This window comes from Centropristis striata, chromosome 9 (assembly GCF_030273125.1).
Source record: "Centropristis striata isolate RG_2023a ecotype Rhode Island chromosome 9, C.striata_1.0, whole genome shotgun sequence".
Taxonomy (NCBI): Eukaryota; Metazoa; Chordata; class Actinopteri; order Perciformes; family Serranidae; genus Centropristis; species Centropristis striata.
In genome coordinates this window covers 33,571,449-33,598,200 of record NC_081525.1, presented here as the reverse complement: position 1 = coordinate 33,598,200, position 26,752 = coordinate 33,571,449, and the positions used below count along the sequence as shown (strand labels likewise).

At 39.6% G+C, this 26,752-nt stretch overlaps 1 protein-coding gene across 9 annotated transcripts in view; it reads right to left on the bottom strand.

The window, feature by feature from the left end:
- The window catches only part of si:zfos-588f8.1, a 65,892-nt gene that overhangs the window by 21,939 nt on the left and 17,201 nt on the right, over positions 1 to 26,752 (bottom strand). For all 9 annotated transcript variants that reach the window (XR_009394895.1, XM_059340839.1, XM_059340840.1 and 6 more), the window contains exons 2-12: positions 23,318 to 23,538; positions 22,949 to 23,168; positions 21,707 to 22,213; positions 9,348 to 9,442; positions 5,661 to 5,723; positions 3,039 to 3,138; positions 2,459 to 2,559; positions 1,946 to 2,075; positions 1,769 to 1,858; positions 786 to 902; positions 453 to 587 (exon numbers count right to left, since the gene is read on the bottom strand). Coding sequence is in view for 8 of the 9 variants with exons in the window: in XM_059340839.1 (XP_059196822.1) it covers positions 453 to 587; positions 786 to 902; positions 1,769 to 1,858; positions 1,946 to 2,075; positions 2,459 to 2,559; positions 3,039 to 3,138; positions 5,661 to 5,723; positions 9,348 to 9,442; positions 21,707 to 22,213; positions 22,949 to 23,168; positions 23,318 to 23,475 (1,716 nt within the window). In the remaining variant the exon portion in view is untranslated. The remainder of the gene's footprint in view (positions 1 to 452; positions 588 to 785; positions 903 to 1,768; positions 1,859 to 1,945; positions 2,076 to 2,458; positions 2,560 to 3,038; positions 3,139 to 5,660; positions 5,724 to 9,347; positions 9,443 to 21,706; positions 22,214 to 22,948; positions 23,169 to 23,317; positions 23,539 to 26,752) is intronic.

Genomic DNA, 26,752 nt, shown 5'->3' with positions numbered 1-26,752 from the left:
CAGAACATTTGGTGAATAAACTCATTGGTTAAACAAGTCATGTGACCATTTTGTCTCAAACGTTAAAAAAACACAAGAAAAACCCAAAGAGATGAATGAACGGAACAGATATAAGTATGATATTATGTATGCTCAAAGATTATACAGCAGTATACTGTTTGCAAAGTCAAGTTTCATGAAATAAATAAATATCTTAGCAATAAATTTAAATTTGATTTGTATTTACCAGGCTTTGAAGGATAACGTAAACTAGCATGAATTAGCATGTAACCTTTCCTCCCTTCAGAGAGGAAATGTTTGGATGAGTCACCATTTAAGCACTCATTATTATAAACACAGAGCGGAGAAGGGAGTCATACGTTTGAATAACAGGGGAGTGAATCCTCTGATGGTGGGTTGTTCGGTGTGTCGTGTAAAAAAAATGAATTCTTTTTCAAAACGAGACCACTCACCTGCTCCAGGTTGAAGATGTGATGGTTGAAGTAATACTGCAGCTGCTCATTTGCATAGTTGATGCAGAACTGCTCAAAGCTGTTGGTCGCAAAGTCCTCAAAGCCAAAAATGTCCAGGACACCGATAGACAAACACTGGGAAATAGCAACAGGAACACTTGTGAGGAGCAGGAAGGGGAATAAACAACAATCTTCCTCCCCAGAATAATAATATTTATAGCATTTAATGATGTACTGTTCTCCTGCCTCATAAAAATTAAGTTCCTTCAATTACGTCAGCAGAGGAAATCTCTAATTGTCAGTTTGTGTTGTTGTTGGGTGTGAGTGTCTTACTGGGATAGATTCCTCCATATCTTTCTTGTTAAGCAGTGCGTGATTGATGCGCAGGACGATCCAGTCAAACAAGGCGCTGTACAGAGATTTGGCCATGGAGTCTCTGGCTGTGATCGCCTGATTGGAGCAAGAAGGGAAGGTACATATTGTGAGGAAAACTGTAATAAATGTTACAGAACAGAAGCAAAACAGCCGTTTTCATGAGTGGAGGAAGAAGAAGTTAAAGTAGCAATACCATAGTTGAGAAAAACTGTAACAAGTAATGCATTTAAAACTTTACTTAATTAAAAATGTACTTATTATGCAAATCTGGTTAATTCTGCTTATGTTACATACGCTTATGTATGTTAGTGTAAATTAATTAATCTGTGATGCATTAATATGTAAATCACTTGCTGAAGCTGTTGAAGGTGGAACTGATTTAAATACTGCTGAGTAGTTTGTCAATTTCCCTGGGGGAAGCACTATTCAAGCATTTTCAATCTTTACAGCTGTGGAAATTACATATTTCTATTCAGTACTTACAGTATATATAGTATACTGATGATTGATTCTCTTCACATCACATTAAATTAGATGTTACTAAAGAAGTGTTTTCAAGGAGTTCCAGCACGCATCAAAAATTCTGAATATTACATCATAATTAGAATTAAAATGTTTGTATTTTGTATTAATCTTAATCTGAAAGCAACTAGTTATTCAAGAGTAAATGTTCCTGGTAACATTGCTGAACTGCATCTCATAATGTGCAACAGAAGTCTGACTGAGGCAAACCTAAAAACTAAAAAAAAAGAAAAAAAGGAGAAGAAAAGGAGGACATGAAAGCACTGGCAGGAAGAAGAGAAACGAAGTAGGTGTGCCATCAATAAAGAAGCAGTAAGGCATATGAAAGAGGCAGACACACAAAGCCACCAATTAGTATGCAGTTGGACACCATTAAAGTAATGACAGGCTGCAGAGATGTCTTTGCGGCTGGTGCCTACCTCAGAGTGGCTGTAGGGGAGGATCAGCTTATCGTTGACTGTCACTGTTTTCCTCTTCGTCAGCGCCTCGACCAGCAGCTCCTCTTTGACCTGAGAGGGAACACACACAGGTTAAAGCTGACAACTCATGAAACGCAGTGAAGCATGGAGTCACGGGGAAACAAACACATATGTTACCTTAAGCAGGTCAGAGAGCGTAGCCAGGACCTCTGGCGGCCCCACGTCCAGCCCCTCGTCTCGGCCTGTCGACTTCCTCCTGTAGGTCACGTTGCCCAGATACAAGATGGCCGAAAGCACAGAAAAGATCCTGTGACAGAGACAAAGCAGTCATATGACAAATGCAATATCAGTGCTAGACATCATCGGTCTGATCATCTGTTTATGTTCAATAACTTGTAAACTGAATGGAACCATTGTTTGGAGCTGCCTCTACACACTGTTTCTAATAAACTGACAATAAACTAAATTAAGCCCATTAGATGCAGCTATTGTTGTGCTGTTGGTGCTCTAAAAAGTCTCTTTGTTGTGTTTTTATATTTTTGGTAACATGACTCAACGCTCATACCAAAATAACCTCTTACAGGATTGAGTGGAAAATGGATTTTCAACACAATCCCTTAAACAGAAGAACATTAAGTCTCTTTCCTGCATTACACACAATAAACTAAACACGTTTACTGATTTGCTTACTGTTTCTTAGTGGCGGAAAGGAAGCCAACCATCTCCATCGCCTGCTGCAGCCTTTCAAAGTCATGACGGAGATCTTCCTCATCTTCTATCTTAAAGTTTTGCTACAAGACAAGACATAAAAGTAAGTAGAGGCGTATAAAGAGGCAACAAAGACAGTGAAATTGACAAACAAACAGGTGAAGAAAGGAGGTGAATGAAAAGAAGGGTGAGGAAAGAGGGGAATAAAAATGAAAGAGAACAAAGGCTTCTTCATTAACATGCAGCGCACATGTGCGCAGTAAGCTGGGAGTGTATACAGCAGCTTATTCAGGAGCTTGACAGTCTTCATGAATACAGAGTCCACTCAGAGGGAATTACAGTGTTACCTTAAAGGTCAGATCACACACAACAACTGGTTATAGGTCATAAACATGCTTGGAAGGTTATCCACTGAGGTTGAGTGAACTTAACAGGGTAGATTGACAGTGGGGAATTAATATTTATCAAATGATGAGACAATAAAACATAGAAGTGTACCATTTTACAATTCTATTCCTATGCAATAAACTGCTGGATGTGAAGCAGGGCAGCAGTACTGTACCTGCTTGAGGTAGAAGTATTCTTCAGGCGGCAGCAGCTTGAACTCCTTCCTCTCCTCCTCTGAAGCTCCCAACAACAGGTAGTAAAACACATGGTAGTTCCTGCAGGAACAACACACATCATTCTTAAAGCCTGTACTATACACAAAACTGCACTCACACCGGTCACTACTTTTATTGGATGATATATTGTTCCAGAAATAAGTGTGACAAATAATATTATTGTCATTTTATGCCCCAGATAAAATAATAATGAAATTATTATAGTATTACATTGTATAGTAACTAGTATTATAATTCTAGTACACCTTTTAAAGAGTCATAAACTGTAATTCCTAAGAATATTAAGACATTATTTATTTATTCTTTATTTATATGGTCAGCAACAGACTGATACTGAATATAGGGATGTTTATTTAGCTACTTATGTGATTGCTATTTATTATTTTCTCAGTTATCATGTCTAGAATTAGTTGACAATGCAACACACTATGTATAATGTTGTCTGTTTAAGAAAGCAGTCTTCTGAATAACTTTGCAGAGTTTGCAAAATTGGTGCACAATCCTCTTAGAAAAAGTATTTTTTCCTTCCAACTTAAAAGTCTACTCCACCACCAATTCGAAAATCTACAAATCTACAAAAATCGCCGTTGGACTTATAAATCACATATCAGTGGGGCTATAATTTTGACAAATTTGAATGTGAGAACATACTAAAATATCAGCAAAAAAAAAAAAACATGCAACAAAGACAAGAAATAAAACTGACTCTTGAGCTCCGTTAACAGATATTTCACTTACATATTACATATTAAATAAATTTTAAGCATTTGGCAAAGGGGTATAAAGAGTCATTCATTCCTTAACAGGCAATATACTGCCACTGTTAGGCGCTGCGTCCAAGTCTTATAAAATCTGGGGAAGCCCTGCTGTTTTTCTGGCATCATATTGGCTTAAATGTTTATGACATTCTTATGTAAACAAACACACATGTAATTACAACAGGAGATATTGTAGGATAAATGGACATGACCTCGATCATTTTTGGTGACCTCAAAAGTTGATAAAATAATTATCATGGCAGGCCTATTCACACCAGGTTATTACTACAAGAAATGAGCCTTTAAACTACATTCTTATATGCATCAAGCATCCATGGTGTTTTATTATATGGTGAGCAGTTATCAGTGGATATGCGCTTCATGTTTATTGGAACAAATAAGGGGATAATAAAATTTTGATGATAAACCAAAAGTCAACACATTGTAAAAAGCTAATAGAAATAAGACAATGTGTGGAACTCAATGATATCAGTTTTCCACTGGTGCTATCAGTGAGCAGGTAGGCAGATAGGCGCCTAAGCTTTGTTGTAAAGCACACAGGAGTAATGAGTTTCCACACTTATCGCTAAGAAACAATTACATCATGCAGTAGAGTCACTCCCTGACTAGACAGACAAGATGCACCATCAACAGCAACTGTAGGCTAGGTGATTAATAGTCCACTGTGCAGGCTGGTAGCAGCCTGACAGTTACGGAGGCGGCTTTGTCAATGGAAAGGGATTACATTTTCCAAAACTAACTGGGAAAATCTGCACAAGAAATGTGAATGTGTAACACTCCTCCCACTTACAACAGCTACAGTATGTTTTCATATCAAGGCCTCAACTGCGTCAGCTGAGCAGTTCAGTGGGAGGTTGTGGTTTTAAAGACTAACCCCCCTGAGTTTCTTTATCTGTACAGATCTAAGGTGGAGAGGATATGAAATGTGTTGTTAGAAAAACCCTTGATGTAACAGATTAATCTTGGGGAAATCAGAATCTGTATCTTTTGACTAATTTCTCTGTATCATAAATTACTGCAAATGAAAATACCGCAGAGTATTTGCTCATTCCCCTTTAACTCTAACAGTATTTCTCAGTTACCAAAGCTCACATATTTGTTTGCGTATTAGTTACACAAGTAGCAACAGACCTGTGGTCTAGTCTGTAGTGAACGTCACAGTGAGTAACAAAGGCTTAGATGACTTGAAGGAAGAGTGAGCGACGACATGGTGAGGGAGGACAGGAAAGTGATTTTTTTTTTCTCTCTCTTGTTTGTAGCTCTGTTTGTATAGCAACAGTTAACCCTTAACTTACACAAACTGGAGTCACTGAAGGTCACTACAACACTAATCTATTTTAAAACGCTCTTTCAGTTCTACATTGTGTCCACTTTGATATTAGTATTACACTTGTATTAGTATACAGAGGTACATAATGTAGCATTTAGGTAGATGATATTTCAGATATAGGGCTGTACCAAATGTGTCTGTTTTAGATCCAAAGCTTCTACTGAAGTTTTTGACTGTTCATCACTGTCCTAAAAAAATAACCCAAAAAACCTCTGGAATGAAATCCACAATTTCGATAACATGATTAATCAGATTAAATGTCCTATGTTCTAAATGTAATTTATGATGAGAACATGTCAGTAAGTGTTTAGGCAGATAAACATCTAAAGTCAAAGACTGAAGCCTTCATCTGAACTTCACATCCAACCATCAGAGGCTTCTCATGTTTGCACAAAGCACCCCATGAAGGTCAGTTGGGGTGAAGGGTCAAGGCCCCTACTGGTGCTCCTCACCTCTCGTTCTTCTCTCTGGAAACCAGACGAGACTTCTCCAGGAGATACTTCTCCACCACAGCCCTGTAAGACAGAGAGACAGAGAGGGAGGGGAGAGGAGAGGGAAGAAAAACAACAATGAGGACGAATCACTTAACACTAAAGGTCACTCAGCTCTGAAACTCAGTGTGTGTGTGTGTGTGTGTGTGTGTGTGTGTGTGTGTGTGTGTGTTCAAGTCATATGTGAAAGTGGGCTGGTAATAAAGGATGAGGGGAGGGGCAGTAGGGGAAGTGAGGACAGATGGTCGGAACAATCAAAGAGTGTACAGAGCGTTCAGATACGATCAGATGGATTGTAGCACATCACATAGCAACACACACACAAACAACAAACGGACAGCTTGGGCATTAATTCATTTTATTTTATTTTATAGTATAGACAGAAAAGGAGACTGGAAGGCTACCGCCTGGGTAGAGGTATGTTTTCAGACCACTGCAGTCATGAGATATGCACTAAAAGCAGTGGTATTTACTGCACCAGGCCAAGGCCATAAAGTTGTCTAAATCAGATTTTATAAGTAAGAGTTGTTTTTTCTATAGCCAGGCAAAAACAATACTGACGCCAGTCTGACACACTAAGAATAGAGCTGAGCTGCTGTGAGAAACATATTTGTGTCCATCTGCTAAAACTGCTGCAGGCACAACTATAGACAGATTAACTGAAGTTCATACATTGACTGCATAGAGCAGCTAGTTATTTTTCTCACAACACTCACTGCTAATTCTACACCAAAAATCTATGTTAACGGATATTGTTATAAAATGTTTGGATATGATTTGTTGTAGGTGTCACAGGGTCACCATTACGCTTAATTCACATTGGATGAATATTACCCTGCAAGTTGAAGATGTACATGTATAAAGATGAATCAGATGTTTTTGTGGCCTTAAATAACTGACAGGAAATTCACATTAGAGTGTCTGGGCAATCTACAGACACTAACGTCTGTACGATAAATACCTCTTGAACCACTCAGAGACCTGTAGATGCATCATGTTGAGCTTCAACCCTTGTTCGACAGACAGATTAGTCAATAGACAGAAAAGTAATTGCCAACAATTTTGATAATCGCTTAATGATGAAAGAAAAAGTTGTTTTTGGCCTCTCAAATTTGAAGATTTTCTGCTTTTCTCAGTCTTATTTCATATTAAACTGAATGTTTGTTTTTGACTGACAAGACACTTAAAAGATATCACTTTGGACTTTAATGAGATTTTTCAACTATTTTCTGACATTTGACTGACCGATTAAACGATTAATTGAGAAAATAATCTGCAGATGAATCAATAATGACAATAATTGCCACCTGCAGCCTGAGTGTCAACTGTGACAAAGGCTTATGAAACAACTATGAATACAGAAATAAAGGCCATGTGAGCTTTCACAGCTAGGTGCAGCTTCTTGAAAAAACTCAGCAGATATCCTCCTAAAAAAGCATCTGAACTCTTTGTAAATGTGTCCAGTATTTCAAATGTTCCCATACATGTGGAGGTAGTTTGTTTCAGTGAACCTGTTTCACACCTGAACCCATTCCAGGTTACATTCCAGTGAATTAAGTAGTTGGGCAATGTGTTTCATATTTACATCATGACATATAAATGTGTTAAAGTATGTTTTTAAAATAATTTTTTCAGGGTGTTCTGAGTATCAAAGACCACCACAGGAGACAATATAAATAAATATAATAATAAATATACAATAGCCCCCTAAACGTTACAATAAGTTCTTGTCTGTTCATATGAGCTGATCGAATGGAGAACAGTACACGTGTGCAGGAATGTTGACAGAAACCTCATTGCAGAAAAGTACAGAGGAGCTGATTGAGATACTAGTTATACAGTATCTGTCAGCGTATACTGAAGAGTAAGAAGTCTCACAACACATACATACAGAATATGTTCATGCTCAGACATCTGTCACTGACAAACCAGCTCTTTTGCTTTTTTTAACACCTCTCCTTATGTGTGTTTCCTTTCATCGTTCTGCTCCATCTCTCTCAGATCCCAGTGAGGATGGATTAGCCAGAAAGAGAGGGAGAGGGAGAGAGCATAAAACGTCCCGTCTGTCAGTTAGTCAGTCCACTCAGAAAGCAGAGCAGAGCGGAACAGCAGCCTTCCCTTTGTTAATCTCCTCTATTGACTGTCTGAATGGCTGCCACTGGAGATGGAGAGATAGACAGGCAGCCTTTGTTCGGACTACAGAGCAGAGCTACGATGCTCCTCTGAGTCCAACACTTTACTGATGTAAAAAAGAAAGCTATATTAGCACAAAATGGTAATGATAGACTATGGAAGGTGTTTTAGGATGACTACATTTGTAGTTTTCAACATTTCCTTGTCTAAGCGGGTTCACTTTGAAAAACATCAGCCAGCTAAAATCAACTCTACTGATTAGATTACAGTCCTTTCTCAGGCGCAGCAATTCAATAGAGCATGATGATACCTGGTGCCATTAGGGGATAATCAGGTCGGGGATGCCCACTTACTGCGGAACTGAGCAGCTGTCGCCACAGGCATTTACAAGTTTCAAATTAAATTCTATTTCTAGAAGGAAACATTTGCATGAACACCAGAAAGGCTAACAGGATTACATTTTTGAGTGTTGCACCATTTCTCTGCAGTCCCTCATTTTTTAATGCATGATATCTAATTTTCTGCACCTCGGGTTCTTTCAATTAAAACAAAAGAGTTTCAATATGGTCCTGCTGCAGCCTTCAGCACCTGCACTCAGCTTCTCTAAGTGATTCCTATGAGAAGTGAGGATTCCTTCAGTGTTTATCTTTCAGGAGGTTTTTACCAGGAGCCGAATTATCCACAGAGGACTGCTCCTCTCCAAAATACAGAATAAAACAGTTTCATGTTTAAAATCAGCGTTTCACAGATGCTGTTTGGCGGACAGAGGACATCCCCGAGGGTCAGGGCTGTCACTTGTGTGCTCCGCTCGTTTTTCTGATAACTTAAGATCCAGACATCTGACACACATGACATCTGGTTAAGATATATAGTTAAAACCATTCAAGATATATATAAACAGTCAATTTATGTCAGCTTCTGGCAGATAACCACAACCCTGACTCACTGACCAAAGGGGATATGACACCATTAACAGGATCTGGCTGTTATCTTTACTAAAATTCATCTTGAATATGTTGGAAACACTTAATAATGCAATTTCACAATTCAACAAAATATATTATATATAACGGTCTAGTGCATTTTAGACATTTTATATGATAATTACATGTTATGCATGACATGTTGTCTTTTTAAAAAAACACTGTATTGCAGCTGTTCCCCTCTCCTGATGAGGAAATGGGGAAGTGACATGGCTGACCAGACTTTGGTACAACCAAAGTCTGACTTCTGAGAAAAAAGGAAGAGCAGGACGGTGGTTGAAAGTTTCAGTCGACACACACACATATTGCACAGAGGGGGATCCACATGACCAGCCATAAAAAGAGCAAAGAGGAAGATATTAGGCTATAGAGAGGTGGAAGACCCCGTTGACCAGCTACAGGAAGCGGATACAGAACACAAAAACAATCGCCTACATGTCCCTGTATGGTGCTGTACTGCACATTAAGGAAACTCACCAGAGACACACACACTCAAAATTACACACACATGCACCTGCTGTTAATTACTCACCCTCTGACCACTCCACTCTCCAGGTAATTCACCTGGATGAATTTACCAAAGCGGCTTGAGTTGTTGTTGTGGGCTGTCTTGGCATTCCCAAAGGCCTGATGGAAACAACAGAAGAAGACAGACAGACAGACAGGGTAAATGTCAGGGTATGAAGTCAAAAACATGCACTGCCTATAAAGTGCATTCATTTACACTGTATATTCGTAACAGCAGACAGATAACAAACCTATTTCTCTGAAAGTAAAAGATGCAATGCAGCTAAGCACTTGTAATCCAGATGCATATAATATTATAAAAGCCCTTCACAGTGGCTTGTACTATAATTGCTGTAGCATATACAGTACAGGCCAAAAGTTTGGACACACCTTCTCATTCAATGCGTTTCCTTTATTTTCATGACTATTGACATTGTAAATTCATCAAAACTATTAATGAACACATGTGGAATTATGTACTTAACAAAAAAGTGTGAAATGACTGAAAACATGTCTTATTTTCTATCATCTTATATAAGGGTGGCTACTTTGAGGAATCTAAAATACAAGACATGTTTTCAGTTATTTCACACTTTTTTTTGTTAAGTACATAATTCCATATGTGTTCATTCATAGTTTTGATGCTTTCAGTGAGAATCTACAATGTAAATAGTCATGAAAATAAAGAAAAACGCATTGAATGAGAAGGTGTGTCCAAACTTTTGGCCTGTACTGTATATTGCATCTTAATCTATCTATATTTTAGTTTTCAATTACACATCAGTTAATTCCATATGCATGCTACAAATAATACTATTTAAGCTTTAATATCTGCATTTATAACTTTAGGTATTTAATTTTATCTACGTTTTTTGCAATAAAAATATCCATATCTGGCTTGATTTTAAGATTTTTCTGCCTATCCTTTGTTGGCTCTGGTCTGAACCGGTTCATGAGTTTGTAAGTGTGATTACTGTGTTCACACTTACCCAATACTGCAACAAGGGGGAAACAAACCAGAGACCGATTTAACCTAATTTAAAAGCGCTGCTGTAAATATGCCTTGTGTCTTGACTGCTGAAGAAACACATTTTTTGTTGAAGCAGCCACTAGTGCCCCGAAAGTTTTAAAAATCTCCTCCGGCTCATTGATAATGTTTTGAAACTTAACTGTGAACTCTGTTGAGTTTCAAACCTTATATGGAGGTGCTTTAGGTACAACACATTCTGGTGCCGGCACATGTATCAGCACCCTCACTGAGGTCAACAACAACAATAACAAATCAACATGACAACAAAGGAAACTGGATAGTCAAGGGGTTAAATCTTGTTTTTAAATGGCAGCTGAGATGGCAGAAGGGGGTGGGACTGTGTGTGTGTGTGTGTGTGTGCATGGGTGTTTATGTATGTTGAGGGCCTTAAGAGGGGCGAGCATCTGCAACTCGTTGTCCCCTCTTGCCCTCCTCTCACTCTCCTCCCATCCATCTCTTTCTTGTCTTTCCTCTTTTCTTTCCTCCATCTTTCCTCGTGTGTGTGTGTGTGTGTGTGTGTGTGTGTGTGTGTGTGTGTGTGAGAGTGAAAAGACAGAGAGAGAGCATAGGTCAGTGATGATAAATGAGGTTGGGACAGCCGTTCTGTTTAGCAGTGTCAGAGGCAGAAACAGCAACAGAGAGGACCAGAGTTTCTCTCCAGGTTTCAGTCTAATACTAACCCAGCCAGGGGCACAGAGAGCCCAGCTACCAGCCCTCACTCAGGGGCCCCGTTCACTTCATTGATTCGGTAACAGAATAGCACTCTTTTTACTTCATGATGCACTTGCTCACATGGTTACAGATAGACGGACACACACACACACTTAACAAAAGGCCACCGCAGGGGAAGTTGACTCAGTGCATGTTAAATAGGAGCCACATTGTATCTTCCAAAGCAGTTGCAGGGTGAATTTGATACAGTGGTGTTGACGCTGATTGGACTTAGGGGAGCACAAACACACACACAAACACAGCTAAAGGGTCTGGTTGGGATTTTTAAGGGTGAACCGTTGACCTATTTTCATTTCTGCCACTGAGGTAGACCTGCAAGTTTTACATTAAATATTTTCTTGTTCTACTGAAACTTTCTTTTCTTTTTACCCATTTGGCACAAATACAATTGTGCACCAACTTTTCTTTCAGTGCACTAAAATTTGAATTTGCTTTGGGACCCGAGGGAAGTATGAGGCAAGTGTTGCTGCTTGTTGATGGATGATGAAAGAGATGCTCTGTTGTCTCTTATCCGTGACCAGAATGATCTATCCTCAGCCTAACCTGGACTTGCTCAGACAAGACTTTTACCCACTCACTCACTTGGCTCACCCACCCACACTCTCACTTTCTTTTTTTTTAAATATTCTATCCATGTTTGTGTGTAGACCACAAACAAACTCTACCACGCTGTTATTATGCTATGTGCTTGCTTGCCAGTATGTTTAGTATGCCAATAAATAATGACTACATTTATTTAATCAGGTGTTGCCTGTGTTTACAGTGTACAATGCCATCACTTCTCTTCCAGGTTTGAAGGTCAGTAAGTGTGTTTTGGCACCGATACTCCAAAGCGTCTCACTACTCAATGGTGCCCACTGTGCCCAGCACTGTTCTGATCACCCCCACTCCACAAACCTTGCAGCCAAGAGCACAAAACCCTGGGAAATCTTTGCAAAGCCCCGGCCGCTGCACCATGGAGGGAATGCTAAACATGTCACAGCATCATTCGTATTCGAACTTGCCCGTGAGCGGACAATCTGATTGGCTGGAAGGCTCTGCAGGTATGTGGAAGCAGCCTCATGGTTTTCAAACAGCATTCAATCTGCATTCTTACGAAATAGGGGTTGTTCTCAAGAAGTTTATCGAAGGTAAAAAAAATACTGAAGGGAGAGTGAGAAGTAGAGGAAGAGGGCGAGAGACAGAAAGCAGAAGGACTCACTATCTGCAGTGTGTACATCTACATGTTGCAGGTATGCATATCCAATGACCATTTCATGACGTACAATACTGTCTTAACTTATTCCTCTCTGCGGTGAGCTGGCTTCTCTGGCTGCTCCCTCCCCTGTACATTTCCACTTCATCAGAGCCAGAATTATCCGAATGAAGTCTCACATCCCCATTCAGCCCCCTCACACACTCACACACAGAGAGACAGAGACACACAAATAAATACACACACTTCTCCTTACAACCGAACTAGGGGAGTGTCCCTAAAACAGTACAGTTTATGAGTTGTTTGTTTCAACAAGCAAGTGGGAGAGAGTACAAATTATATACTCTAAAAAGACATTAAATGTTTGGTCTAGTATCAACTTGCAAACAAAACAGACAAAAAAACGGTGTAATGTTGTGAACGAGATTAGATGTTCACGGAAAAAACTAATTACGTTTGCTGTTGACTTCTCAGAAACAACTTTCTATGCTCCGAGAGTTTCCATACTTCCCCCTAAAATATATGCAGTTGCTCCTATAAGTCACCTCTTTGATGATCTGACAGCATGAGAGTTTTGAGCTTTTTTAGCACAATTTTAATATGCCTACAAAACTGAGAGAAACAGAAGCTTATTTGCAAAAGCTGTGACCACATACACACGTGCATCCACACACTCACATTCACACTCGCACAACCTCACAAACACTTGAACTCCATTTCAGCCTCTTCGGGTGAGAACTGCAGCCCAAGGTGGGGCCATTTTTGAGGGCCGACTAACAAAGTGGGCACTGCTGCATCCTTTAAAGTCTAACTGCTAAAAGGCGCTTCGGTTAACGTTTCCACAGGCACTGCCAAGGCCCTGACACTGACACCTCACTACAGCATGAATACACTCACAAAAGGAGTCCAAATAGTCCAACCGTCACAAAGAGAGTTCCCACATTCACAGAGGGCAACAGCAGGCGCTCGTGCAAACGTTCGAACCTCTCGTTAGAAATGCTCACTCACTGACTCAGCTGCAGACACTTTACACCCACAAAGATACCAATCATGTTCTTTAAGCCCTACTCAACTTTATTATCTCTAATTACAGGTTAAACTGGAGAACCAAGCAGAAAGGTAATGAACTATATAATAACTGGTGGCTGTATTACTAAGACAAAGCACCAGTACAACATCAGTACAGTACTTAGTGACAAAATAATCACTGTTTGTTGTTGTCCTAAATGTGAAAAATGCTTTGGTGAAATCACATGATGTTGGCAGTGATTGAATGCAACCACGTCTCTACACAGTTCCTCCTCTATGTTTGGCCTTGCTTCAAGCTGCCACGATATCCCATCAACTACACTTAACCCCTAGAGCTTAACTCAACCGAAGTGATAACAAAGAATTGATTCTTTGTCGTTCAACAACGCCATCAATAGCGCTCAGAGGGGTCAGTGCTTCGATTCAATAACTGTGACTGTTCCAATGAAAGACGTTGCACTGTAGCACTTCATAACTCCACAGCATGAAGGTCAGAAGCATTTATTTTGACACTCTTTGCTTTTTATGTTGAGCAGAATGACATGGCAGTGCTCCCTTTCTCAGAGGAAATGATTTGCAGATTTTTGCAAATTGTGTAGATCTATTTTTTACACAGTAAATGATTTATATATAACAATGTTAGTGATTAAAGAGACATTTCCCCCCCAATCAAAAGTACATTATTTTCTTAGCTGTAGTGATATTTGTTAATCTTTATAATTTGTTTATTGGTAGGAGTTGCAGAGTGTTAGAGATATCAGCTGTCTGCCTTCGCTTGAATATAATGGAGCTATATGGCACTGCTCGTGGTGCTCAAAGCAGAAATAAATTCGAAAATCTCAAAAGAAATGTCACTTGACATTGTTGTGGGCAGTTTCAAGCTTTTAAAATGCATTTTTGTTGGCACTTTGACCATCACAAGCAAAGTCCCATCTACTTTTATTATATTCAAAAGAAGGCAGATATATATGCCCAATATCTCCAACTCCCAGCAACTCACACCAGAACAATCTAGATTGAAACAGGTAAAAGAAAAAATGTGTATTTTTGATTTTGGGGTGAAATGTCCCTCTAAAGGATTAGGAGATCAACAGAATTGTAGTCAAACAAGAATTGAGTACTTGAGTAATATATCAAGAAAAAATGCCAAATATTAATTTGATCTAGTGTGTCACATGGGGTGTGCTGCTATTCTGTTTTTTATTTGAACAAATGTCTGTGTTTGGACTGGCACTTTGAGAAATTGTAAAAGGCATGTTCACTTTTTCATAATCAACAGATTAAACAATAATGATAATAGTTTGCTTCTGTCATAAATGATTTACAGATTAATATATAGAAGACAGTAAATGATGGCAAAGACGCTAATTCTAAAACAACAAAGCTTGTATGAAAAACGTTAGGCCTGTTATCACATGACAGCTACACAGCAGTAAATCAACGACAGGGGGAAAAAAAATGAAATCGTATTGGATGACAGCATAGTGGAAACAAAGTGGTGGTAGCGGTGGTTGGGAGAAAAAAAACCTAATTGCTTCAGTATGCAATGGTTGATTGTAACAGATCATCGTTATTATTAGCAAAGGCTGGAAAACAGATCAGACACTAGAAGTACTGATACATACACAGAAACAGATACTAACTGAAACAAGAATACTTGAGAAACTACAACAAACCCACAAAGTTACGAGAGATTCAGTCTTTACAGTATTAGAGTAGAAGATATTACAATCTAATTGAGCCCAGAAGAAACTGAAGCACAACATACTTTCTTTATTAGTAGTTATTACTAGTGCAAGAATTTCAGCAATCCTCATCTTTAAGACATGTTTAGTCTGAACATCACAGACCACACAGGCATTTCAACATCAAGAGTATACACCATGCGAGATGTCACAACTGATAACTGACTGACTATGGAACATAGAGCTGTAAATTGCAACATGAACTATTCAACTCTACACTAACATAGTCAGTCAAACTATAACTTTTCTGCAGCATTAAAATTTTACCCTCAATTCTGTCAAGCCTGTTGGATTAAATGAAAAAGTTTTTGTTTTCTGTATCCTATATTATTTACCCAATGCTCTTAATTGTTGGTCCATATTTGTATTATTTTTATTTAACATGGGTCTGAAATACTTGCATTTGCAATCTTGCAGTAGCCTTTATTTATTTAGCCTTTATTTATATTTATTTATTATTTTCATATGTTGAATATATGTTTAGTAGTTTTAAGTAGGTTGTGGAAGTGCACTAACGTTACAACATAGTAGATCTAATTTTAATCCAATTTATTTTTCATTTTTGTGCTTTATTAATTTTCGTATATTATTTATTTAAATGTATATATCTATTTATTTAATTTATTCATCTAATTTATTACAATTATTTAGAAATAGTTTTTTAGTTGAATATATTTATTGTTAAAGAAAATTTACTGGGTTTCTTTCAGGTCGATAAATGCATACTGAGTAATGAGTACTGACTAGTACTTTCCCTAAATTGTTGTGGTCCCAATATTGACCAAGCTATTATGATTTTGATTATGATTGTTGAGACAATCGAGCAGGCCTACTTGGCACTCTGTATATTACTCTGTGACTCAGTCACATAAATGTCCCAATGCAAACCAAATTGTGTGAAAGACAAACATGATTCTGTCGCCTGTTATCCAGCAGCAGTTTGCATCTTCATAGGTATTTCTGTGATCTCACTGGTGTCGTCTGTCTGGGATTAAAACATCTTTGCTCGGGCAAAACCAACATTTAGATCAAATTTCATGACACGTCCAAATTATTTGGTCTACCCTACCACTGTATGCTTACATATGAGAGGGTCAAGTAATGAAGATGTCAGAGGTAAGAGGTTGGAATAGTTAGAATAAAGTATTCTAACATCAGTTTTGCTCCTCTTGTGGTCTGGTGTTTTACCAGATTGAAGCCATTTCAAGCAGCTCCACCCATGTCTCGATGAGTACCACATCAAACCTTAGCTTGTGGTGTGGTCAGAGCACCATGAATAGACCCTGAAGAGGCCCGCAACATGCTGCTACATGTAAGCTGTATTTGGCTTGTAAGGAACAGCATATTCCACTCTTCAGTGTCATTCTGAGCGATATGATTACAGTAAGGCCTTTGTATACTGTATGTGTGTGAAATGAATGACACGTGTGCATGATGCAGTGACTTTAACTCAGTAATGCCAGCTTTTCCCAGACTCAAACACAATGCCACCCAGCCTGACCAAATATAGCTGAGGAATATAGAGGTGCAACCCATAACTAAGAGATAAACAATGGCTCAGCAGACAGAATGGGCAGCTACTCCTCTGCACTTCCTGAACAACAATACAATACTCTGGTGTATCCACACCCCTCAAGGCCCTGAGCTAACAGCAGAGAGAACCACTGCAGTTACTTCCCGTGTCGTAGCTGCTTCCTGTTAAAAGGGGTTCCGGGTGATAGGAACTTCCTGTCTGAAGTTGTGAGACAGGGTGGCAGGCAGGAGGCCTGGAGGAGTTAAACAGGAATCTAGGAGGTCTTTTCTCCTCACCAACTAATTTAATAAAATCACTGACTGGATGGGAGAATAAAAAGATTGTGACTTCAATCAAACTTTACATCAAAAGACTTTATGTTAAAATAGAGATCTTAATTAGATTCACACTAGAAATGATCATAGCATGTCCAATTTCTTTTCATCTTTGGATGACCCTGGTGGTTTAAATCAAGCTTTTAACTGTAACAAACTTTGACTGATAATACACTAGTTTCTGGTGATGAAATGATTGCTATTCCGAATGCTGCCTTTTCAGGCCCACAACCTCATTATTAAGTACTTATTTAATGTGGTTGTTAAATGTATTGCTATGGAAAAAAAAGATCTAAATATCAGATTTCAACCCAAGACTTATTTCATTTTATTTATCCATTGTACTGTGTTTACAAGTTAGGCAACATTAGATGACTGGCACTGTGTGCTTGTTGTTGATTAAAAAGAAAAGGGAAAGTTTTTTAATGCCCAAAATTTTTCTTTCCCTTTTTGCAGAGGCATCAGTTCAATATGGATTATTAAATCTAGTATTTGTTAAACCTATTTTTAAAAACATATCAAGGAAACATTCGTTTTCTGTTAATACACGTGGACAAGAAATACTTGCTCTGCACTTCCCCATGTTGAACACATAACCTGCAATGTTTCAGCCAACTCTCTGCAGCGCAGGAGGGCCCTGTTGACATTAAGAATAAATTGGCTTCAAAGTCTGGCAAAAGAAAACAGAGACACCAAAAGAACTACGTAACAGAGGATCAACCAGTTGGACCAGTTCACAAGTGACATACTGGTAAGCTGCTCTGCTGGCAGGAGCCTTATTTGTTCAAGCTGCAGTAAGTATAAAGGACAATCTCTCCTTTACCTGCATTCTTTTCTAGACAAAGGAGGGAAATTTATAGAATACAAGAGAATATCGAATAGAAAGAAGTGGTACAATGAACTAAAGTAGGACAGCAGCTTTTCCCACATGGTTTCAGGTTGGGGCCATTCAACCTGCCAGCAACACAGCACACAGTCAGACCAGCTCCATAAACGATGATCTCATCTCCTTAAAATGTGTGACCCAGGCCTGAAGACCTCCCCTATAGCCTGAGGATAGACATGCATAGAATGCACACAAACACTTTCCACCACGGTAACCTGATCAGCATCCAGGACAAAAACAAAACATATACAACCCTTCTGTCAAAGTTAGAATACCTCCATTTTGGTATTTGTATCTATAAATAGCATTCTACGGTCCATATAAAAGGCTTTGACTGGAACTTGTCAGGAAGGAACCACAAGAGGTAGACTATTTGTGTGGAGAGAAACTGCAGGGAACATCATTTCAGAGGAGCTATTGCTTCCTCTGTAAAGTGACTTTTCTTTCATGTCAGCCATCTTACGAGCCTGCTGCTAAACCTGGCAGTGTTGTCCAAACAGAATCTCTTCACATAAACTGGGAGGCATGTAATAATATGGAAAAACGTTTATTGCAACTGCCTCCGCTGATGGTTTTAACTCTTCTGGACTAAATGCAAATGTATATGCAAAAACACTGCCAGGGGAAGAAATCTGCAGATGTTTCACAGCTAAGATGTTGACTGACTGGTCGCAGATGGAATCCAACCTCCGCCAAGCAGGCCAGCAAGGAGCGAACCCGTCTCCCTGTCTGCCCCTACAACCACAGCTCTGGACCGGGCTAACACACGCACTGCATTCTGGGAGTGAACGGCAGTGTGGCAGTGTGTCTGCCAAAGGGACAAGAACTCTGCTGATGGAGGGGAAAATCTCTCTCCCCACTTTCTCAATCAGCCGCCCGGAACCGAAGACTCTGACAGACTGACACACATCAAGGGACCAACGCTGCACTTCTTTAAATGTTTCTGAAAGCAGCAGCGTTTTGATGAGCGAAGGCTGCAGTACTGAGTCAGAGCGTCTGGAGACGCCAGTGACAGATGATGGATAGATACACGGTGCCTGCAAGTTACTTTGGCTGTCTATTCAAGCCATTGCGTCTCAAGCCAATTGCGTGTGGCCAATTCTTTCTATTTAATTTTGTTCTGCCCCATATTATTGTGTGTTCGAATGAACGTACTTTCACAGATCAGGGAGTTTCACTTTTCAGCACCGTTCTGTGCTAAACCACATTCCACATACAGCTTTTCAGGCTAAAGGTCTATTTTTAGCCACATTACTGCGAAATAAAGCAGAAAAATCTGTAGGAGATTTACTTTCAGATCAGGACTGTGAGTAATTAGTTCCCCACACCAAGGAGGACTATTAAACTCAAACTCAGTGCTGGGATTTCTGCTTTTTGTATACGTGGTATTCAGGTGATTGTGCAGAGATATGGGGGTTCCCATTCTGATATTTACTCTGCAGCCTCAGGCAGAACTTCATTTGATCTTTTTCCCCATCTCTAGTCCTTCTATGTATCTCAAATCACTAACATACATCCAGATTACATCGCTGACAGGAAGCACTCAAACATAATATGATTTAGGGTCACTTACAGCACCACACGCACACAACATTAAGTTAAATCAGCAGAGCACAGAACTGGAGGACAGTCCACACAGTGTTGAAATATACATCATAAGTAAAGGTCCAGTTATGGAGGCCTGCTCTGCAGAGCACAATGTCAGACAACACTCTTTACTTATAAGAGAGCATGAGAGGGGGGTAGATGTGGATGCTGAAAACGACTTCACAATAATAACCCTGCTTGAGGTCTAACCAGAGGTAAATCCTTCCATATGTGAAAGTGGAGGAGACCCCATTTCTCATTACAGGGATGAAAAATAAACAAAATGAAGTCAACTCTGTTCTTTGCCACGTAGCTCAGGGATTCAACTAATAACTTACCTCTCGTGATGCAACCATCTTTTTGTTAAACAATGTAAAAGCTAACAGATGTCTAGTTGTCTGCATGTATTTGTGTGAGCCTAGTTTGTCACCAAAACAGAGAGCTGTAGTTTGCCATGGTTATTTAACTGTCTGCAGCATAAAGATACTCTCAGTACAGACAGAAGCCTTTATTCACTGGTGACACCTCATGCAGTAGCTGCTTCTAGAACCATAGTTATTCACTTTAACATTTCTTCTTCTGACAGGTCAGGATAAATAAAAATTAGCAGATATGTATGTTTTGATATGGTTCAGTAACAATCTGAATGTATGCATTTTCAATGCAAATACATGAGAGAGGAAAGATGTATGTTCCTGTGTATCAGTGAGACAGTTGCAGGCAGTAATCATACAACTATAAGCAAGAGAGACACTGTCTGGTCAGAGTCCATATGACTCAGTTGAACAGACTGCTGGTCAGTCTGTCCGTCTGTCTGTCTGTCCAGAGTCAGGCATGAGGCCTGTGCACCATTTATATCAACCAGCTGGCAACGCTGCTGTTTAACATAGTTTCATGTACAACTCATTTATTGAGTTTTCATGATTTATTGAGGGGAATTCTCTCACTAGCTACCAGTACTGTTACTTACATAAAGCTTTCTGTATCAGTTTGGCTGTAGTTTTGGTTCATTCTGTCCTGTCAGCTGTTACAGAGGGCAAGTCAGCACAAGCATTTTATTTCTCAGAGAGCAGAAAGCAGGAAGAGGATCAGTCACCTGACCGAAAGGGCAACAAAGAAATACCAGCTTTTGGTTAACAATAGCTACAAACAAAATTTGTGCTGTTCATATTCTAATTTGTTACGCAATCAGTTTCACAAAGAGAGCAAGATCTCTTCTAAAGCTTAATCAAAAACACAAAAGTAGGTAGAGATAGAAAACAAACTGCTCTGTCTTGTCTAGATTCCCACAGCATTTTCTACAGCAAGGGGCCCTATGATGGGTTAATAAAGCAACTTCCCATCCTCTTTTTCATTTCTTCTTTCTGGGTAGATCATAGTCTTTATGTTAAAGTCTTTTACACTGCGCACAGACTACCATATGCCCCATTAGGACAGCCCACGCACGGAAGTGCAGTGGAGTCACAGCCTGAAAATACATTTACTCTGTACTGCATGGGATCTGATACTTTCATGGGATGTTTTATCATTCATCACTACTGAACTGGAGATTATTATTGTCCCATGAAACAATTGCAAAATATAATTCTGTGTATTTTGCATCCTCTGCATTTTTATGCGTGTGCTATTTAGAGCAGGAGAAATATGGGATCTATTTTAGACCAATACGGATTTTAAGCAGGAAAAATTTCTAATTACCAATAAGGCAGATGATATGGGGATTTTTCTGAGCTGGAATTAAAAAAAAACTTTTCATTTGGATTACACAACAATTTTGCACTTATATGAGTATGCAAAGGTACTCAAAAGGCTGCATTGTTAAACAAATTATCTGTAGAACGGCTAGTTTTTTTGCATGCCATAGCAACATGATGAGTCAGTCTCTTTTGAGGAAGCACCGTCACCATCATTGGATGTGACTTAATCAAAAGAGAAGAGAAAGGGCATTTCACACCTGACTGATGCCTATGCACAAAAGAACAATGTGAATCCCTATGACAGATCATTTGTGACATGGTGACCGTTGAGGCAGACAGACGAGAAGCTCAGAGAGGAACTAACACATCTATTTCTTTCACAATCTGCAGTATCTTTCATTACTTCATTGTTGAGCCCTTATTCAACACAGAGGCTGTCTTTTATACTGCAGACTGTATCCCACCTTTCATCTCTTCACAAGTATTAACCCACTGCCCCAACCAGAGCAGGTTATTAAGCTTAGTCTAAGAGCTACAGTGGGTTTCGTTTTGTTGGACATGAATTGGTTGTGAACCAAAGTGACCAGTGGAGTACAAACAGACCAAAAAACAGCTGTCACACGTTATAATCTTACCTCCAGGACTGGTCCAGCTCCCAGTATGGTCCTCTCCACCCCGCTGGCGTAGCCCTTCTGGCTGAGCGCAGTCAGACAGTGGATCAGGAAGTTGGTACTCTGGGTCTTGCCTGAGCCACTTTCCCCAGAGATGACGATGCACTGGTTGACCCTCTTCCTGAGCATGGCGTAGTAGGCAACGTCTGCGATTGCGAAAATATGAGGATCCAGTTTGCCCAGCTGGTGGTTCTCATACATCTTGACGTACTTAGGGTTGTAGATGGGCAGGAACTTGAAGGGGTTGATGGCGATGAGGATGCTGCCTGCATATGTGTAGATCTTTTTCTTGTAAAAGCGCGTGCGCAGGTTGTTTAATATGCTGTCCTCATTGAGGACGGGGAGGTTGCAGAGGTCTGCAAAGTCATCCTGTGGAGGTGGGAGGAAGCCTCTGGCGGCTAGTTGTGCCTCCTGCTCCTTTGTCACAGGTGGGAGGTGGACATAATGGATAGTGCCATCACGGTTCCTCTCCTGAATTAGAGAAAAGAAACTAAACTGTTACTACTGTAACTGATACACTATCTTTCTGAGACACAAATATTTTGGCTTGTTTGAATTTCTTCAAACGGGTCAAAATAGTGTGAACGGTGAACCCTGAAACGTGCTGACATTTTCCTTAAAATAAATGCAAAATTATACCATCTTTCATTGATAGAAAGTGTACAGGCATTATCATTGGACTTTCAACTTTCCAAGGGTCCTTGGAAATATACTGTGTATATACATTTTTGTAAAATAAATGAGCAAAAAAAAAAAAAAGATTTATGGCATTATAACGGTGTTGTACTGCACAATAGATATTCTGGATGTATCCCTACTTCTAGCCATGATTGTACTGTTTGCATAAAAGGTGCAGGACCTATACATTGCAGTGAAAAATGAGGCCACAGTGAGTAAAATGTGACAGGAAACCACCCTGAAGGGGTTCAGAGGATTATCATTAATCCCAAATGACTTTGAACTCACAGGGTTGAAATTATATTCTGAAACATTGTGCATGTGGCTAATTTAACTATGCTTTTTATTATATTTTTCTGCATTAGTGTGTCATTTGTTGTTTAGGTTGACAACTTATTTTTGTTTCTCATGAAAATGGCAACAAAGAGGAAGTGAGAGCAGAAGGAAGCAGAAAGCAATAGTCAGAAAGTGGGAGAATTTTTCTCAGCGGTGCAAATTCTCTGAGTCTGACTGCAAGATCAACTCTACCTGTAGTAAGAAGTAAAAGCCAAGACTCCTGGGGTGTTGCTCCTGGGCTTTCCGAGGCCACAGCAGAAACCTCTGTGCTGGCAGGTCTCCGGCCTCCAGCACCCACTCTTCCCCGCCACATTCTTTCACCTCCGCCAGCACATACATGCGGCCAGGGTCCAGCCCAAGTGCCGCAGCAGCGTCCGAGATCACGGAGGCCGCTGTTGCATCCTTCTGCACTCTGATGTGGAGGGAAAAAAATAATTACCAAGTTTGATCAATGCTGGGTTACAGTAGTTTCTCTACTTTAACTACTTTAACTACTTCAACAACATCTTAGCTAAACATAAACTGTTGCATTTTCTAACCGTAATACTGTAGCACACTCACCTAATGTTGCAGCAGGTGGAGGACTGGGCAGCCAACCGTGGGTAAATCTGGAGCAGGTATGAGCGGCCATCGTGATCGTTAGGGCTAGCTGGCCCGCCTCCTCCCCCTCCTCCACCTGCATTCGTTGCCATGGTGGCAGCGCCATCTCTGACACTCATCCTGGGCCAGGGGGAGTGGCCTCAGCATGCCGCACCCACTGCTTCCCTCTCACCACGCAGCACCTGAATAAATGACAGGTTGATTGATCAGTAACAAATATCTTCACCTTTATACATTGACACTAACAATGATACATGGTGATTATCCATATTCAGGCCACAGCAGAAACCTTTGTAGTTTCAACATTTGAGATGAAAGAGAGAGGATTGATTCTCATGCCAACAATTAGCTATTCTCTTCCAATAAACACTCAGAAGTGGTGTACTGCCAGTAGAAACACAGTAAGACAGAGTAGGGGTTCCAATATAAAGCTCTGCAGCTTCTAAAAGCCTAAACAATGCGTCATTCCAGCTCTGAGCAAGAATCTTAAAATGCAAACAAAATAGTTGATTTTCAAACAAAGTCTCAAACCACATGGGAAGCTCTTCTTTGGTATCCTCTGATTTTTTATGTTCTGGACATAATGTAACTCTGCTACAGAGGTGTGTCTTCTATTAGCCTAGAAAAGAGGCTCATACAAGAAATATAAAATTTTGATAGGATACAGGCCTTGTAGATTAGCAGTGGATCATTTGTGAGGCCTGTGTCTCATCAAGTTTTTTACTTGCCTAAAACCCTTTCTTTGTAATCAGTGGTTTATCATTAAATTAGATTTTAACTCTGTGAACAGTGAGCAGAGTGCCCAAAGCTGAATGCTATTTACTCATAATGTTTATCACGAACTAAATCATAACACTAAAATGTGAACATTAGGTTAGAAACGTTAGATGAAAAATCATAAACAGCAAGGTAAGCTATCCTGTTGACCCTATCTTCATGTTATGAAACAGTCTGAAATGATAACTGCTACGCTAAAAAAATTAAAAACAACAAATCAAATTTTAAAGCCAACCTCAAGATATTCTGATTTATGACATTTGACAGAGAAAAAGCTAATGCTTAAATGGAGTGAATCATTGTAACTAGTTTCCAGTTTGTGGTTTTCCTTGCATCTTAAAATACAGCTCAGTCACCAGAGAAGATCAAACGAAAATTAAACTTTACTTACATTTTGACAAAATAAAAAGAATATTCCTCTAGCTCTAAAAAGCACATGGGCCGGGGTATAGGGCTCTGACATGTGCATCACTGGGTGGCTAAAATATAATAATAACACTGCAGTGTATTATCAAATTATATGTAAGTAGCTGTGCCACTGAAACTTTACCGTAAGTTGCAGCTGCAGATGCTGCACAGAAATTGAACCCTTCCGCTTGATGATAGCAACCAAGACACAAAAACAGAGAACACTTAAACCACAAATGGTGTAATGACTGCATGTAATTCACTCCCATAGGCAAGAAACCTTTAGTGATGTGTGTCGTAGAACTTGGTGGCAGGATGAAGTGTTATGCAACTTTTCACCACAAAAACTCATCTCACAATCCATGGATAACTCAATTTTCTCTGCTGGGCAAGGCTCCAACACTAAAGACCTTACGAAATCACAGAGCACTGAACAGATCATTAACTGAGAACAAAATAGAGGTTTGTTCAGTCCTTACTACGGATATCACTGATTTCCCTCACTGAGGTGAAGCTGCCTTGAAGATGTACCAGACTCTTAAAAAATTCCGGACTAAACCACAACAAAGTAGAGGGGCAGGACAAACTTCTTACTGATGAATCACATGACCTCGTCCATGGCATTAAATTCACTGGAGTCAACGAAGTCAGACAACAATTATTTTAAAACCATTTCTTGTAACTGCAATATGCTTTACGAGTGTGGCAACAGAGGGCTATGAATTAGGTTTTAATTCAAATCCAATCACCATACCTAATTTCTTGCTGACTTGGTAAAATCAAAGTATCAACCGCGCAAACTTTTAGCACACCACTACATGTTAGTTTTCAACTGTACGTTTTCACAGGTGAAATACAAAAGATTCAACCATAGTGTTTACATGTTGTTTCTTTAAAAACCCTGTAGCATCAGGTCGAAGACCAGAGGTTACCCTATATCGGGCCATCAGTGAGCGTCTGTGACCCTAGCTGGTGGCCCAACGTGTTTTGGCGCTGACAGGATTTAAAAAAATCTGCCATCATTGGCACTAGTTCTTTAGTATCAGTTTTGTGTGTCTGCATCTTAAAAGTAGAGCTAGACTCTACAGCTTCTACTGATGTCACAAATCTGTAATAAATTGCCTCCTGCTCTTAAATACCAGTCTATACACCTTCCACTAAACACATGGCTATTCATCAACTTGCACATAGATAAAGAGAACATTTGGGTTTATCCAGGTTGGAGTAGCAGTTTTCCACACCACAATCTACTTTACAATAGTCATCGTTGGTACAAAACCATGTAGGGCTAACACTACTCTGTAATTAGCGCTCAAATCATCGTACAATCATACTTTTTCGTACAACTGGAAGTTAACTTTACTCCACATCCAAATTACTGACAGTGAGTTGCTGTGGTTACTTTACCAGACTGACAAGATGACAGCTTTACCTCATAGCAGATGAACGGAAAGCTTGGCCATTATTACAGATTTATTTAAAGGCAACTCTTTGAAGCAATGCTCGGGTATGTCAGGACAGAGTCAGTTAAACATCCAGCTGGAACACAGCCAAAAGAATATGATCCATGTTAACGGCCATCTGTAACAAAAATGTATGCAGATATTGAAAGTATAGTTGAGTTTGAATAACAGAGACAGCAGCTGGGTAAAGTTTGGTCTAATGAAGGATCACGCAGCGCGGCTTTGCATCAGTAATGTATTCTGTGTACACTGTAAGCCCCCCTTGGGAAACAAGAACCTGGTTTAAATCACTGTATGGCAGGCAGACTGCCCTGCTTTGGTAACCTGATCCTGGGTCGAGTCCTGAAAGCACCGAGCCCTACAGTTTATCACTTTTATCATTCAAGCAGAGACAGTTTATTTTCTCAACCTGAAAAGTAAGAAATGTTATAGTCTGACATATGACCCAAAAAAATCACGCTGAGGGAAAAGAGGCTCTCACAGATGTTTGCATGCGTTATGAAATCAAGTTCTCCATTTCTCCATTACACGGTTTGTTTTCACTGAAACTTTCCAATCGCTGATATATCCAATGTCTTCTGTGGACTTATCATGATCATCATAATAAACACCAGACAATCTACTAAGTAGCCGTTTTATGAATTAGGCATTTAGGTCAAATAATAGGATAGCTAATTTCCACCATGTGCAAAAACATCTAGTTGCGTAATGGAGGCAAAGATAATGTTTCGCCTCTAATATTTAACCA